General features: G+C 54.8%; 4 protein-coding genes and 2 non-coding genes across 6 annotated transcripts; 2 read left to right on the top strand and 4 right to left on the bottom strand.

Annotated features, from left to right (window-relative positions):
- Positions 1 to 176: 176 nt before the first annotated feature.
- On the bottom strand, positions 177 to 292 carry GLRG_12504. Its single transcript, XR_001139438.1, has one exon. It is a non-coding gene; the product is annotated as a 5S ribosomal RNA (ribosomal RNA).
- Positions 293 to 1,103: 811 nt separating this feature from the next.
- Positions 1,104 to 1,373, bottom strand: GLRG_01164 (uncharacterized protein; the record flags this gene model as incomplete). Its single annotated transcript, XM_008091849.1, has 2 exons — positions 1,104 to 1,257; positions 1,369 to 1,373. 2 exons carry the CDS (start codon positions 1,371 to 1,373, stop codon positions 1,104 to 1,106), a joined length of 159 nt encoding a protein of 52 aa, XP_008090040.1.
- A 152-nt stretch (positions 1,374 to 1,525) lies between these two features.
- Positions 1,526 to 4,524, top strand: GLRG_01165 (uncharacterized protein; the record flags this gene model as incomplete). The annotated part of the gene is made up of 4 exons (XM_008091850.1): positions 1,526 to 3,313; positions 3,364 to 3,686; positions 3,739 to 4,073; positions 4,136 to 4,524. 4 exons carry the CDS (start codon positions 1,526 to 1,528, stop codon positions 4,522 to 4,524), a joined length of 2,835 nt encoding a protein of 944 aa, XP_008090041.1.
- Positions 4,525 to 5,553: 1,029 nt separating this feature from the next.
- Positions 5,554 to 5,634, top strand: GLRG_13039. Its single transcript has one exon. It is a non-coding gene; the product is annotated as a tRNA-Gly (tRNA).
- A 171-nt stretch (positions 5,635 to 5,805) lies between these two features.
- Positions 5,806 to 7,108, bottom strand: GLRG_01166 (uncharacterized protein; the record flags this gene model as incomplete). Its single annotated transcript, XM_008091851.1, has 3 exons — positions 5,806 to 6,199; positions 6,293 to 6,592; positions 6,981 to 7,108. The coding sequence occupies 3 exons, from the start codon at positions 7,106 to 7,108 to the stop codon at positions 5,806 to 5,808; spliced, it is 822 nt and encodes a 273-aa protein (XP_008090042.1).
- Positions 7,109 to 9,937: 2,829 nt separating this feature from the next.
- GLRG_01167 (uncharacterized protein) lies at positions 9,938 to 12,810 on the bottom strand (the record flags this gene model as incomplete). The annotated part of the gene is made up of 3 exons (XM_008091852.1): positions 9,938 to 11,210; positions 11,259 to 11,449; positions 11,521 to 12,810. The coding sequence occupies 3 exons, from the start codon at positions 12,808 to 12,810 to the stop codon at positions 9,938 to 9,940; spliced, it is 2,754 nt and encodes a 917-aa protein (XP_008090043.1).
- Positions 12,811 to 16,084: the final 3,274 nt, after the last annotated feature.

A 16,084-nucleotide genomic window follows, 5' to 3' on the forward strand; every position in this document is an offset into this window, starting at 1 on the left:
CGATGGATGCGTTTAGGAAGCAGACATTGCCATGGTTGTTGATCTTTTCTTCGTCTTAGATACCCGGAAATAATCCCGCTGCGTTGGCAACTCGCCGTCACAACAAAAGAACCCCCCATCAGCATTGCGTTTGTTGTACGTCTTCCTCGGTAGCAGATACACACGCAAAAACAAAAAACATACAACACCAAGGATTCGCTGGTCGTCACCGACCCAACTACTAGTTTGGCCCTCACCGGCTTGTCTATGGGAGAGCGGACGGGATCCCGAATTCTCCGGTGGGTGTGGTCGTATGTGCTGGACTCGGCTCACAAAGAGGCTGATATTGTTGAGCGATGGGGTCGACGCAAAATGGTCTCGTTACTCGGGCCTGGGTTAACCAAAGAGGAATTTCTATAGTATCCGATCCGACTCGAGAATAAGAGACCCCCAAGCTGGCTAGTACGATTCTGATGATGGAACAACGTAACAACTTGGACTGCCCGCTCGGTAACCATAGCTCATGACTAACCATATAGGCTCAAGCCCCGATCTCTATAAAATTACCAAGGTAGGTGGTTTTTGCCCTATGAATGCCAATGGCAACTTTGCTCCCTCCTAGACAATTGTTACTGTCTCTCTTCACAGCGACGATGTGTGAGATGTAACATAAGTCGTCATTGGTAACAGATATTTCGCGGATCTTAGACTCGACAAAGGGTGAATATCATAACTGCCAGGTACGGCTTGAGGGGCACCTTCTACCGTTCCTTCCCAAGTCTCATCAGCGACTGATATCTACCTGCCTCCATCCTTTACTTCTAACCTTGTCCAATCTCTCCTTTACACAACACCCTGCACCGAACTTCGTCAGACCCTTTCGACACACAGTCCCAATTCCTCTGTAGTTTCCCGGGAAACTCACGCAGAACACAGTTCTCTGGACCACGCTCTCCATTTCTCGACTTTTCTCTTCGCCATCTGGTCTAAGCCCAACACATACCGAGCAATTCATCAAGTTGGACCTCAACTCCCTGACCTTTGCTAACATGTTTGGCCCACGTTACCTTCCCTGATATTTCACATTTTTCATCATCTGAATTGAGGTGGCACCGTGGCATCGTTTACAAATACTCTTTGGTCAACTCCATTCTAGTTTCATCTCGCCCATACCACTCACCACCACAGGACTCGCCTTCCTGCTGGTTCCTACGAGAGCACCTGCCTCTTGTTGCGGGTGCAACTACCTGCCGTTCTTCCTTCATCTTTCTGGACTTCCTACAGTACAAAATACCTCCTTCCTCCTACGTTTCATCTTTCCAACCTCCACCTTTCCTCACTCGTCAGTACTAGCTGCAGTTCTTTTCGATCAAGCTGATCGCTACTTACTTCATTTTCACTAGAAAAACATACAGTTTACCCAGCTGTGTTCACCTTCACACCCTCCCATACATTCAGTGGCGGTGATATTCCCAGCGCTTACTTATTGCAGCACCTTACCCTTCAACGGGACCCTTCTTGCAACCTTGCTTGTTCATTGGCCACCATGACAGACGCACCTCAGCCCGTCCTCCATGACAATGCCGAGCGTGTCAAGGCAAAGGAGGAAGCTCGCGAGATAGGCCTGGACCTGCTTCGGAAAATCAAAATCCTTCTCCATAAAGATCCGGTCGGGCGCAGCCTAGAACGCTTGGAGGATTGGAATGAAAACCTGGGTAAAGTTCCGGGCCACACCATTACCCAACGCGTACAACGCCATATTAATGCTAACCATGGGCCAGATATCCTGGAAGTCAACATCAAGTCGCGCGAGATTCTGGTTGGCGTTGTTGGAGAGACAGGACTTGGCAAAAGTTCCCTGATCAATGCACTCCTTGAATGCTCAATTGTGCCCACCAGCAATTCCGAGGCTTGCACAGCGACCGTTTGCATCTTTGGTTGGAACTCTGACATCACAGATGGGAAAATCTTCAAAGGAAAGATTACTTTCAAGAGTCGCGAGACTGTCGAGGTTGAACTCGACGCGCTTAAGACTGAGCTGGCAGATCTTGAAGATACCCGCACAGCCCAGAAAGAAAACCCAGACCCCGAATACAATGATCGATGCGCCCAGGCCACCAGGCAAGTCAAAAACGTTGCCAGTTGGTCAGGACATACGGAAGAATTCATCCGAAAATCATCTCCGGAACAGATCATTCGAAAATCGGCTGCCTTTTCCAGCATTTTCAGAAATGGGAGAGGCGACAAATCAGACAAGACCTTCAAGCCTCTCAAGGCTGCATCGAGACAGAGTTTCGTCGATCTTCTCACGCCGTATGTGGCCAGCTCAACGGGCAAGCTTTCGGGAACACAATACTGGCCGCTGGTCGAGCAGGTAGAGATCTTTCTCCGGTCTGAAATCCTCCGTCACGGAATCAAGCTCGTTGATCTACCCGGTGTCATGGATGCCCTGGAATCGCGCGCCCAGATAGCGCGGGACTACTTCGAGCACCTCGAGAAGAGAATCGTTGTTACTCCAGCAACAAGAGCTGCCGACAATAGAGCAGCTGCAGAGCTCATCTTGTCAGAGCAACAAACCTTGGTTTTGGACATGAACGACATGCTGAAGGCCGATTCGCTCTGTGTGGCTATCACAAAGATAGATGACATTGATTGCGATTCTGCGGAAAACGAGTTTCCTACGAATGATATTCGCAGAATTTGCTTTGAGCTCAAGGAGCGCGAGGAACGCGAGGAAGACTTCTCAGACGAGGACGATGATCATAATCGCCACGACGATGTCTATCAGACTGGCAAGAAACGGCAACGAGGCAACGACGCACTGACACGAAGGGTGAGACAGAGAAGTGAGTCTGTTGAGCCTGGAGATGGCAATGACTACTCTGGCGTACGCACGGAAGTGCTTAAATCTATGCTCAAGGCACTTTGCATCCAAGAGCGGAACGCCCAGTTGAAGCAGAAAGTCGAGGACAACCTCCTTGCAGCCAAGAAGAAAGGCAGTAAGTCTCGAGCGAACTCCGACACCCTAACAGAGGTTTTCCCCGTTAGCAGCAAGGCATTCCGATCATTTAAAAGATCAAGCAAAAGATGCGGCATTGAGGGGTTCCCGGACCGGGAGTCGACCGGCATCCCGAACCTCAGATCCTGGATTGACCAAGTTTCTCTTGATTACCGAGAGGAGTGGGTTGATGGCGACATTCACCATCTGCAAGTCCTGTTCGACGCGGCCGATGGTTGGAATCAAGGTGATGACTTGCTGACCACAAAGCTCACTGTCAACGAGAAGAAAAAGGTTGATGATGAAATCAATCGCCTGAGCACCAATCTCAAACAAGTAAGTTGTACACCCTTGCTAAACAGTCACGTTACTCATCATAAGAACAGCGTGTCAACAACAGAATTCGCGGCAACATTCAGAAGAATCTTGCTGCTCTGAAACCTCTACGAAATACTCCTCTGAAGAGAAAGAGTGTAGCTAGGAAGACGGCAAAGGAAGAGCCAGAGCTAGCCTTGGCTGCTTCACTTCTCGGCCGAGCAGTTAGTGCCTGGGAGAGCAAGAATCCACGGGCAAATGTGTTGGCGAAGTCTAGACACGAGAAGACTCATTGGGCCACATACAGGGCTTGTGTGAGAAGGAACGGCGCCCCATTCAACCGCCCAGCAAGAAACGGACAGCCCGAGTCCACGATTCACTGGATGGACGATGTGTAAGTATCGCATCATAACTTTCCACCATGCATTTTCACTGAATTGAGACAGTTCACATGCTTTCTGGCAAGCACACTTTGTCAGCTGGACCTTCCAATTTATGCGTCCAATTCCCGTCATTAAAGGCAGGGTTCGGGGAAGTGGGTTGACGGTCTTTAACGCCTGGCTCCAGAGAATATTGGAAGATAAAGAATTGCCTCAGTCGTTCCGAGATTTGTTGAAGGCAAATGCCTTCAAGCTGAACCATCTCTTCGAGAAATACATTGCGGATGTCCGAGCGCGCGTCAACGAGTTCCAGGTGACATCCAGGCAGAAAAGAGCTTCCCTGCAGAAAGCAATGGCAGGTTGCATGCGACCAGGTTTTGAAGCTGCCATCCAGCACAAAGGTAATATATCTTGAACATTCATGACCATATTCAGAAAAGACATGCTGCTTACACCATCCCAGGTAAGGGATTCATGGCGAAGCAAATGGAGACAGTTCATACACATGCCAGCGCCGTCGGCTACAGCATGTTCGAGACGGTGCGCAACGACCTGGAGAAGAAGCTTGCAGACGACATCAAACAGCTCTCTGCCGATATTGCCAAATATTGGACAGGCGAGAAGAAGGGCTGCGGTACTCTTATCAAGGAGGAGATGACCCGCTTGTCCAAGCGACTTTGCGGAAGAAACGACAAACAGACGACATCGGGGGAAATCAGCATCGAAACCAAGAATCAGCTTTCTGGCATTATTAGCGCTTGGCGGTCGGAGTGGCACCGAGTCTCCATCCGTCTCCCGGCGCCGACGCTTCCATTGGAGGAGTTCGAGAGCACGGATGCGGAGGAGGATTAACAGCCGTTTCTTCCGAATGTGAAAACTGAGACATTCCAGTAGAACGACTTTCTGGGGAAGTGAGTCGCCGTTTCCGGGTTTTTCTTTCTTTTTCTTCTTTTTTTTTTGGGGGGGGGGGGAGGGGGGGGGGGGGGGCTCCCCTCCTGTGCTTTTGATACCAGATTTTGCGTTGAGTGGTTGACGCACCGGTGCACGTTTTGAGCATCGAAAGAGGCAAGTTGGAAAGAAACCTTGGAAAGCATCTTGGGATGTTTTGTTCGCCCAGGGTTCATATTGATTTAAATCTAGAGCTATGAGATTGCTTGGAGCGTTGGAGCCTCAATGATATAGTTGAAATCAGTTTGAGACAGCGTTGCTTTTATATCGACTCGAAGTTTTAACTCATGCAACCGACCCGATGTCTCTGACCAACCTGCAGTTGATTTTTCCACACATGGTGTGTCGTTGGGATGTTAGGCTTGTCTTTGACTCAACGCAAGCAAATGGTACAGCATGTGAGGGAAGGGCAATGAAGGATGATTGGTAACTGACGGCGCATGGGAGCGAATGTCTCCTGAAAAGCCTAGCCTCTCCACATAGCAACTCTTGCTCCTCGCTTCTCTTTCCTCGCTCGGTTGCCTTTTGTGCCCCGGGACAGGGAGCTTGTTTCTCGGCTCTCTTGTACGTCCATCCATCTCTATGCCTTGATGGTTTCGGGCGAAACCGGGTCAGTAAAAAGCAAGCGAGACGAGAGCAAAACAACACATGGCATAAGGAACAGCAGCATCGAGGACAAGCCTCGATGCTTCCTACAAGGTTGGAGGGGTGTCGACGAGAGCGAGCAACTCCGTTAAAAGGCACTCTTCTCTCTTGAACTCATCCACGCTGGTTCCCTTGACTTGCCGCCGCCCCACTGCTTGAATACCGCCAAACCCTCGTCCTCCACACAAAGTGCCCCACGCACAAACAGGCGAATCCCACATGAGCCTCCCACAGCCCCGTCATCTCCAACCAGCGTCCTAGAGACACTACGAGGAAGCATCGTGACAAGCGCCGATGGTTTAGTGGTAAAATTCTCCGTTGCCATCAAGCAGCGTCGGGGAGCCGGGGGTTCGATTCCCCCTCGGCGCACTTAAAATCTCATTGCTTTTGCTCCCCCCCCCCCCCCCCCTTTTCCTATTTTTATAGAAGCGGGTTTGCTAGCCATGCATGTATGCATATATCCACACCGGCTCATAAACGGCCGTCCATGTCACACACTTTGGACTCCTTGAATCTTGATACTACCAGCCCAGAGTCAAACTAGCCTACCCGCGCAAGGGGCACGGTGGCCAGCAGCGGCACGTTGTACCTGCGCTTGACGGTGGTGCCTGTGGCCCAGGACGACGCGGGCGCCGATGCTAGCGCGGCGGTTGTTGTTGACGTACTTTTCCTCGCCGACCCGCGGCCTGGAACATGCTGAAGGCGAAACGCTTGTTTTTGAGGTGGGGCGGCCGGCCGGATGTGCGTCATGTCTACGGAGGTCGCGGCGAACTCGCACCCGTCCTCGGGGCGGCCGACGGCCCGGGCGACGCCCAACATGGGATGTGGTGTCGACGGCGATGCGCGGGGGCTTTCTTGTACCAGTCTCTGATGCAGAGCCAGATGCTCTGTGTATCTGTTCCCGACGTTTTCCGGCCGTTGGACGGTGGATTCGCTGCTGGGATTAGAGGGGGGTTACCGCATCGGTTCGAGGGGTGGTGCCGCTTGGCCTCGCGTTTCTTAATTAATGGTCGGGGGTGAGTTGGACAGCGATGCGGCTAGCAAAGGCGAGGAGGCTTGGGCGCCACTTGGGTCACTTCTCTGCGTTGTAAGACCGGCCGAGAAGCTGTCGTCGTTGCCGCCGGCGACGGCGCTGAAACCGGACCGGCCCGTCCCGCTGGCCGTGCTCGGGATGAGATGACCACGGTCGTAGGCGTCGGCGTCAGAGTGACCACATCGACGTCGCTCGTGGTCGAAACGCAGCGGCTCTCCCGGCGTCGGACTCCCGGGACAGCAGTCCTGCCAGTTGCCTCCACGCCCCACTACCGCCAGCGCGTTCCGAATCACTCTGTCCCTCCGACTTAGTCCCCGTCTGTTCACGAGAGACGGCCTTGTTGGTGACGGCGAGCCGGCAGCCACGAGGTATTAGGACCAACCCGTTCGCTGTGAACGCTCACGTGTTTCTCCCCATTCATCCCCCCTGTGGCTTTCTGTCGAGATGCTTTACTGGATATAACAATCAAAGATGGTCTCTCTGCACCGCAAGACTCGGTATGTTGATAGTGGCTAGCGAATCTCTCAAAAATCAGCATCGGCCTACACCAACTGATGCGAAACTGCGCCGGGAGGGGGGGCATGTGTAAGTCGGGAATATGCCGGAATCGGAAACCGTTCCGCAACCTGCCAGAGTTGCGGCTGAACCAGGCTGAGGCAACCGCAACTTGGACAAATCCTACGCCTCCATGGTCGTGATGCCATTCGATCGGGCTTTTTGACGGCGCCATACGCCTCCTGGGATTGTCTGCCTCGTCCCGGTATCGGGCCCTGACCCCGGCGACCCAAGCCAGACCAGACCACCCTTCATCGTGCTGTGTTTCCGCCGTCGTGACGCAGACTCGACCATGTGTTTAGACTGCCAGTCCAGAACACCCAGCCTATCCCACGTACCAGGTCAGCATGTCTCCCCCCACCCCTTCTAGTCCGAGGGGATGAAAGATGGGGGGTTCGTAAACGTCCTCACCCCCCTTCAAACGAAAGAACCGCCGAATCCGTATAGTGCGGAGGTGCTGTTATGGCGCCGGTATTTGATATTCTCCTCCCGGGTGCCTTTGCCTCCCGCAGACCTCCTGGAGCATCGCGAAATAAACAAACGCAAAGCCTCGTTCAAGGGGACAGGTAGAGAAAAGAAAGTCGTGAAATATAGCCTCCGCCGATCCCCTTCAGTTCAGCCCTAGCTGGCCGGGCGCCAAGCTCAATCAAGCTCACCACAGAGTCCCCCCCAGCCTCCGAGAAGAATGGGGTCATGCTGTCCATCCTGGCGTGCTCCGCCGCCAATCCGGAAGGATCCGAGCAAACACACTCGCACACTCGCACTCTCACGCATGCACACACGTAGGTATGCAGTCCTCCCCCCTCCATCACAGTCACATCACATTCGCAACTATTGAACCGCGATGCGTCCCCCACCCAAAGACCAACCATCCATAACAATCAACCACACAGGAGGGGAAAGAGAATCAGAAATAATGACCAGAACTAGTAACGGTGAGTGAACAACCGGGCCCGTCATCCTCCCTCCCCCCCGCTCCCCACTGTCATCCGCATCCGCTCGACTACTTCGATCCCGCACGCCGCCCGGCGCCGGACGGGAAAGCTCGTCATCCCAGGCCCAACTAACGCCAGTTCCGCCTGTCCCACACACCCTTGTCCCCCCCCCCCCCCCCACCTGGAATCAAGCACTCCCACGGCGTAGTTGCAGCTCTGCGTTCCCCTGTCTATTTGTGTTATACTCCGTGCAATGTATGTATTGTATGTCTGTGCTGTGTGCTTAGATTCCAGCTCACGCAGGTCATCGCGGGAACGAGCGGAACAATGGTGGGAGGAGAGGCAGGGGGCGGCGACGCTCTCGCGCCAGAGGAACAAGGATCGACGATCCTCTGGACCCAGACACACAAAGAGAGAGTCTCGGTAAGTCCGTAACAAAGTGGACATTGGCCAAGCAAAGCACATGTCGAAATGGCACAGGTCGGTTTCTTGCCCCTCCCCTCACCAAAAGCCGATTTCAAAGCCCGAATATAACGGAGGTCAGGGGCGGGGAGGCAGCAGCGTCCCATGTCACTTGCGTAACAAGAAATAAGATAAGAAAAAAACATCCCGATCAGAGGACGAAGGGCGCCTGTTCCAAACATGTTCTAGTATTTGTTTGTTTGCTAAGGGGGTATGTGCGGGAATCCTGACTCCATCGAGGAATCGGGAGCTGGTGGGAGTCCTTCGTCCTCCAATAAGGTGCTGGCCGCCGGCGTCGTAGAGCGACGTTCCCAAGATTCGCGCTTCGGCAGGTCACTGGTGAGAAACCTGCCGAAAGGTGACTGATCAACCAGCACACGCACGATGATTCACACGGTAGAAGCCAGGTTTACGGAGACCAGCTTCACCGGCACTCACCCACGATCCCTTATCGTGCGCAAACTCTCAAGAGCATGATCCAGCCCGCCGAGCCCTCGGGGAAAACGGGATGCCCAACCCGCCGCCGGGACAGGCCGAAACCGGGTTAGAGGCCAGGCGGCCAGGCGACCAAGACTTGGGCGACATGCGACGGGGGGAGGAGAACTGGTTATGTCTGGGGGCCTCGGCGCATCGACCCAAGTCGACTGAGTGACTTCTCATTTACGGATACACACACCTGTCGACTTGCTGCCGCATCTGTAATCGCAGGGCTGCTCACTGCATGCGTCTGCATGCCCCCCCCCCCCCCCCCCCCCCCCCCTCCCCTACTCGAGGAACCACAGCAAGGCCCCTAAGCGACTGCTGACTGGAGTCATGGGAATCTGGCGAAGAGAGGTAAGCCGGGTGGGAGCCTCTTATCGCGTCATGTCCAAGGCTCCCGAGACCCATCCCCTTCCTTGTCCGGCAAGGCTCCGTACCCGTGCCTCAGTGTCGTTGCATACCAGCCTATTCAGGTCATTCGGCTCGGTTGGTTGGTTTCTCATCTCGTCAGATTGGGGTGGGTTTGGCGCTATGCATCCCACCCCATAGTTTCTCCGTCCCTTCATCTCACCTCATCTCTCGGCCACCCACCCCCACTCCGTATACGCACCGCGGCACCAACATCATCTTTTTCGGGTAATCTATCGCGCTTTTGTGAAGTCATTTCATCATCGTCTCTCCATTTCTCTCCTCTCTTGCTGTTGGCTTAGAGTCTCCACCCGTCCTCCCGCTGGTATCTTGGTATCGGCTTCGCCCTCTGATCATCTCGGTTGCTGATTCTACTGTACAATGTGTGTCATTCCGTGAGAAAAAAAAAAAAACGTGTGCTCGCTGTGCTGTAATCGGAACAAACTCCAAATACGCCAGCCATGGCATATCCATGGCGTGATGCCCTAAACCCAAGTACTCCTAAATTGCCAAAATCCCTCTGCTTGGCCGCTTTGAGGTATCATTGATCCCATCCCACCAAACCCCCGTTAACCGCCTTTCGTTTACGTATCCCCAAGTGGCCTTGCGCGGTCGTCGCATCGTAGCATCCTATCGGATGAATTAAAAATAAGAAAATGGTGGTGGAGTGCCACGAACAAAGTGGCTCGTAGTCTTGTGTGAAGATGTCATCCTTCTTCCCGGACCGAGCCGTTCGTCGACGTAGCGCCATAGCCGGCATTCGCGCGTTTTGTAAAACATCATCGAGTAGCGCTTGCCTTTAGATGAGCGAGAACTTGGACGGCGCCGTGTGTCCCAGAGCTGCCGCCAGTGCCGAGTTCGAGTCGGGGGCGTGTTCCGTGTAGTGCATATCCTCTTCGAAATACGGCAGGACCTTGATGCCGCAATGTTGCTGGAAAAACTGTATACCAACGTCGTACCGGTCTCTGCATCGCCTGTCCCACGGATCCACCTTGAGTGGGCTGTGATAGCAAAACGTGCTATGCTCGGCACCTCGCACGGGAAAGACGAGCCCTGCGCCCTTCATTGCCGCCCATAGGTCGAGGGCAGAAGCTCTCGTGTTGTCGCTGTTGGGCCATATTGCCTGCATCAGCTGCACCGCGGCGTATCGCAAGGCTAGGTCATCTGCGCTGCCCTGCCCGTGGCGCCCTGCGATCTGCCGCCGCAGCGGCTGAAGCTCCGAGAGTAGCTTCTCAAGTCGTTCGGGATTGGCGTGGTTGTAGAACAGGGCCAGGTCAATCCATGTCCGGGCGACGTACGGGTGACGCCGGCCGTAAATGGCCTCGAGCTCTTCGGCGATAATGGGAATACAGCACCAGACCAGCTCCGAGAGCGTAATCGGCCCATGTTTCTGTTGCACTTCGTACATCGTGGAAAATGTCTGTCGTAGGGGATGCGAGCGTTCAAAGTTCGTCGACGAGTAGGCCGCGAGGTACTTGCACAAGGCAGTCATCATGCCCGCGTCGCGGTGCACCATGCCCAGAAGCAGCTCCTTGATGCCCTGGGGCGACAGTTGCTTCAGATCCATCTCCAGCCGCTTGAACGCCCTCATCAGGAGGTGTCCTCCGGCGTCGTGCTCGCCCATCTCGAATTTCTTGTTGGCGTCGGCAAACATGTCGCTCGATCCGGCGCCCCAGAGCATAATCGACGTCCATCCGACCTGCCTGTCCGTCTCCACTTCGAACTGGCGGCAATGCAGAAACGCCTTCCTCATGTTCCCAACTATCGTCTCCTGCGCTCGGATCAGGTCTGGTGATCGCAGATAGCCCGGAGCGGGCGGCGGTGTCGGGGTACGACATCGCACATAAGACGGAAGTTGAGCTGGCGTTTCAAAGTCGACGAGATCGTACTCCGTAACTCCTTTCCTCTTGAGATACGTGCCCAGGTTGACCACCTTGCCATTCCGCACAAACTCGGACACCTTGCCTTCGGCATCACGCTGAAACTTCATCGACAATAGTCTCTTCACTTCGTCCTCGGTATTATTCTTGACAAAGCCCCACTGCGAGAATCTCGTCTTGTACATCTTCGGCCTGCGACGGTAAGATGATGTGTCTGTATGGAGAGCCGGGCAGACTTACGTGGCTTGGAACCCGTACTGATCGGCCATGATTTGCATGACTTCTTTCAGAGGCCGTCGCTCTTCCAGATACAAATGCCTTATCGTCAGTTTAAACGATTCCCATGCTTCAGCAGGCACCTGCTCCCGTGACGGCCGACTACCCATGGCAGACTTTGGTGTAGGAGCAGTGCTAGGTGCTCGAGCTCGGCCCTACAACCCAGTTAGACTAGGGCGTTTCCAAAGGTGATAAAAAAGAAAAGAAAAAAGAAAGGAAACCATACGGGGAACGACGTAGGAGGCGGAGGGCCAAAGGGTGTTTGCATCCCACTCGGAGTTACGGGGATAAGGTTCGGTGCAGGCGTCGGTGCTGGGCTAAAGGTCGAGGTTACCGGGCTGAACGGTGTAGATACTGGGCTGAAAGCATCCGTATTCGGGGGTGGGCTGAAGGCATTTGCGCTTGGGGGTGGACTGAAGGCATTCGCGTTTGGAGGGGGGCTAAAGGTGTGTGCGGACGAGTTAAAAGCGCTTGTCGAGCTGAATGTATTGGTCGATTGGCCAAAGGCGTTATTGAGTTGAGAGTCAAAAGCCTTGGCTGATGTGCTGAATGTATTCGTCTGGAGATTAAAAGCAGTTGACTGGGATGCAAAGTTCTTGTTTGCGGCATTGAAGTCATTCATCGGCAAGTTGTAGGTATTCGACTGGGAACTAAACGTCTTGGCCGTTGAGTTGTTAAAGGGGTCCAGTTGACTGAAGTCTGAAGGTTGCTGTTGAGCCCGATGAACCTGTGGCGGCGGCGGCGGCGGCGGCGGCGGCGGGTTGAGGTTGGAAGGGGCAGCACGGGTGTTTCCATCACCGAACTTTGTGTCTGGTGTATATAATGGGATGCTAGAGGGCGCGCGGTTCAACACTGGCTTTGTACTTCGGGGCACTGGAGGACGATATGGCTCCGGGACACGAAATAAATTGGGCGTGGCGGGGCTGTAAGCGGTGGAACTGGCAATTCTAGTCATACCAGAAGAATTCATGTTTACTGTAATACTGCTGTGCATGCTGCTGCTGTTGTTGCTGCTGCCATAATGTGCCGACGACGGGCTCGCAACGGACGGGGTTGCCACTGAACCGGGTGCGCTCGTGACTCTGTTACTGCTTGGCGGCGCAGCGCGAATCCCTTCAAAACGCGCAATCAAATTGGACACTCCGGCGGGGGGGGGATCGAGTTCGTCGAGTTCCATTCCCTCGTTCTGTTGCTGCTGCTGCTGCTGCTGCTGCTGCTGCTGCTGCTGCTGCTGCTGCTGCTGGTGCTGCGATGCGTGGCCCATCGAAGTGCCCGGGTTGAAGCGTGAATGCTGCGCGCCAGGCGAGGTCCAGTCCATGGACGACGAATCGAAGTCCCTCCGGGCGGGCTCCTGCTGCAGCGGGCATGTTGAAGGGCCGCCAAAGTTCTGGAATGTACCAAACCTAGTATATGGTTGACCGGAGGTGTTGAGAGTAAGGCCACGATGATGGTTGTTGGCACCGTATTCTGACCCAGAGGGAACACCGCGGGACTTGTCCCCAGAGTGATGGAACATCTCGGCCGCGTCCGGCGTCCCCCGATGGAGCAGAGGTACGGCCCGCTGAGTAGATGTCAATACTCGAACGAGTCAAAGCTCCTCGGTAGGACAGGTGCCTCGTGTCGTCGTCGAGTACGATTCATCCAAGAAGCCCAGCACGTTGCCCTGGTGGCAAGCATAAATTGCCCTTCGGATAGAGGTGGGTGGGCGCCACTGGGCCTTCAAATGAAAGACGAGAGCGTGGGAGACCGAGCAAAAGCGCCCATGATCGTCACCACATAAAAGAGAAAGTGTAATTTCTCTGGCTGCCTGGTTAAAAATAGAGCGAAAGAGAAAGCGTCATGGTTCCGTCCGGTATGGGCAGCGGATGGGTTCGAAAAGATTAAAGACTGACTGGAGAACCCGATGGTTGGCACAGGTCAGTTCAGGTCAGGTCAGGCCAGGAACAAACAAGGTCGGACTGGGATAGGACGGGAAGCAATAGCTGGGCCGGACGGGCAGCAGTAGTGTCTCTCGTACAGGCCGCGGCAGAGAGAGGGAGGGAGAGATAGTGCGTGTATGTGTGTGTGTGTGTGTGTGTGAGTGAGTGAGAGGGAGAGGCACATGGGGGATGGGGAATGGGGAGCCGTTCTTCCAGACCCGCTCCCTCGTTCGTTCATTGCTTCTGGCCTGTCCGGCTAGTGAGTGAGCGGTAGTAGGACTCCCGCTCTTTCAAAGCGAAGCCTACTTTCCGTTGTTGAACGGGTATTGGTCGCGGCGGTCGCCAAGTTCCCCCGGGTGGTGGAAGCTGCAGGCAAAAGTTCCTTCGCGTAAATTCCCCAAAAAGGCAAGCAAGCTTGGTGGCACAAGGGTAGAACAAGGCCGTTTCCCCGTCCCCTCGAGGCTCTCTCTTCTTCTCGGCGATAAGAGGGCGGCGTCCTCGCAGCTGCCAGCGAGAGAGCCATAGCTGGGCCCGCGGAGCTGCGCGGTAGGAATCGGGAATGGGAAGGGGGGGTAAAAAAGCAGCGTTGCATGGCCAATGGCTGTTCAGACTGTCTGTCAGGCTGTCCGGGCGTTTGTTAAACGAACGGGGGGCCATTCACAACGGCTCCTACTGCTCGGAGCGGGCGCTGACAGGCAATTCGCCCGAGAGAAACATGACGAGATTGGGGGGGACCCTCGATGTCGTCGTGTATGGGGGTCTAGCTTCGCTCCGTATCGAAGCTGGGTGCAAGGCGGTTCGTCCCTTTGGTAGACTCTGTGGGTACGGATGCTGTCTGGTACCGGTATGTTCCCTAACGCCTCGCCCTATTGCTGCGCAGCAATACACGACGGCAGCACAGGCTGGGTGTCTGTCTTTCGACTCCAGCCCTCGGGTCAGGGAGGGCCCCGGGAATTCGTCCAATGTGCCCCCCCGAATGTCGACATTTGGTGCCAAAGAGCCTATCAGCCTGTGGGAAAGCGACTGACGAGTGGGCGAGCAATTCCAATTTCCAGGGTGGCCAGGTGGCGGGGAACAGGCATCATGGTGCCACCACTGTTCTGGATTAAGAAGGTGAAAGAGCGTCCTCGTCCGCCCAAAAGACGCCAACGACCAATTCCTGACTCAGACCACCAATCACCATGCCTGCTTGGGAGTGTGCTATCAACTAGGTAGGCCCTCCCGCTTTCGGCACGGCCGCGGGTGAGAGTGGTGTCCACGCTGTTAGTCAAGGCGTGGGGTCCCGTCCGCCAGTCCGCATTGTTTCGTTGCTGGGGTTCAGACGTGTCTCTGTCCACCACAGGACAGCAGATGATGAGATAGATATGCCCTGCCCGCTGTTGACCCTCGCCTAGCTAAGCAACCAAGCTGGCCATCTGGCAGGGCAAGACCTGGGGAAGGAGGAGGAGGAGGAGCCCACGGACGGAAGGCTAACACGCTTTAGAAGCTTGGTGCATGTTCGAACGGCCTTCCACCAAGCCAACTTGGTGCCATCCGATACCCAAGCCGCCTTCGGGTGCGGCCAATGACCATGTCAAGATACCAATCCGAGCTGCGCCGCTAGAGTGAGTCTAACCCCTTTTAGTCACCCTCAGTCGCCAGAGAGTTGCGATCGCGGAATCGTCCTTTCAGCCACTTTCAATAGGCGATGGCGGCAGGCGTGGGCAAGAACCGGTTTGAGGGTGTGTTCGCGCGGGCTGACCGTAAGACAAAAGCGATCGCTGTCTGTTAGGGACGCCACGGTCCTGGGCCGAGCGCTGGTCATTCGGACGACAGGCAATAGGATTGGGCGGCGGTTCGAGGGGCACTGCCGGCGCGGCGGTCAATATGGTTTCGGCCGGTTGCACCACAGGCCACATCCGCGTAGTGTCTGTTCTGTCGAGGCCGAGGTGTGGCCAAATGCCGACTTCCATTGTTCCAAACAGCGGATTGAGTGGACTCGCTCTTTTCCAGCTCCGTTACAGTTCGTAGTCAAGGCATTCGAACACAGTCGGCCATTGTAGGCTAGCCGTAACGATCTGATTAGCCTGTCGCGAAAAAAGTGCTACCGAAAGCATGTCAGTAGGAGACCGAACGGTCAAGGCTCAGCCCAACCCGAAAATACGCAGCTCGCGCAAAATGTCCCCCGAAGGATTTAGAAATGGGTGCCAGCCAATCTCTTTCTTCTGATTTCTCGACCCCAATATCCGCTCAGCCAAGGAAATCCCTACGAGAGATAGCCCAAGCACAAGGACCAGCCGCGAATTCTCTACCAACCACAGATGAAGTTTGGTCGACGTTGAATTATGTACCTATGTACCAACGGTCCAACGCGCATGCAGGACTAGTTAACGGTGCAAAGAAGCTGCAGTGGGTGGAGGGCTTGACATCTGCTGGGCACCGCAGGCCGACCTATTCAGAATAAGCATTTTCTCTCACGCATGACGTCGGGCCCTAAGGGTATCGGGCTTAGGTGGTGCAGTTCAGCGCGAGTTTGGGGGGCATGAAGTCCTGCCTAGAGTCGTGCTCCAGCAATGATGAACCTGGGAATCGCCCATGTTTGGGCTCGTCTTCCAGGGCATGCAAGCCGAGTGGTTCCCATCTGAACAAGCAAACCGCGTTTCTCGGATACAAATGGGTGTCATCCGAACCAGGGTAGGCAACTCCTTCAGACCGGGATGCAACCATCTGCAACCACGTACAAGTGCGCTTCTGATTGTCGATGGCACGCCTTTGGCCGATTCCAATGCATATGCCAGACTGCAAGTGTGGCAGCCGGAGTGTGACAACCATTAGTCGAGAACGGGCAACCAGTCATGCTTTCGAGCGATATCAAATGATGAAAGTCCGGAA

Source organism: Colletotrichum graminicola (assembly GCF_000149035.1).
Source record: "Colletotrichum graminicola M1.001 genomic scaffold supercont1.3, whole genome shotgun sequence".
NCBI classification, from domain to species: domain Eukaryota; kingdom Fungi; phylum Ascomycota; class Sordariomycetes; order Glomerellales; family Glomerellaceae; genus Colletotrichum; species Colletotrichum graminicola.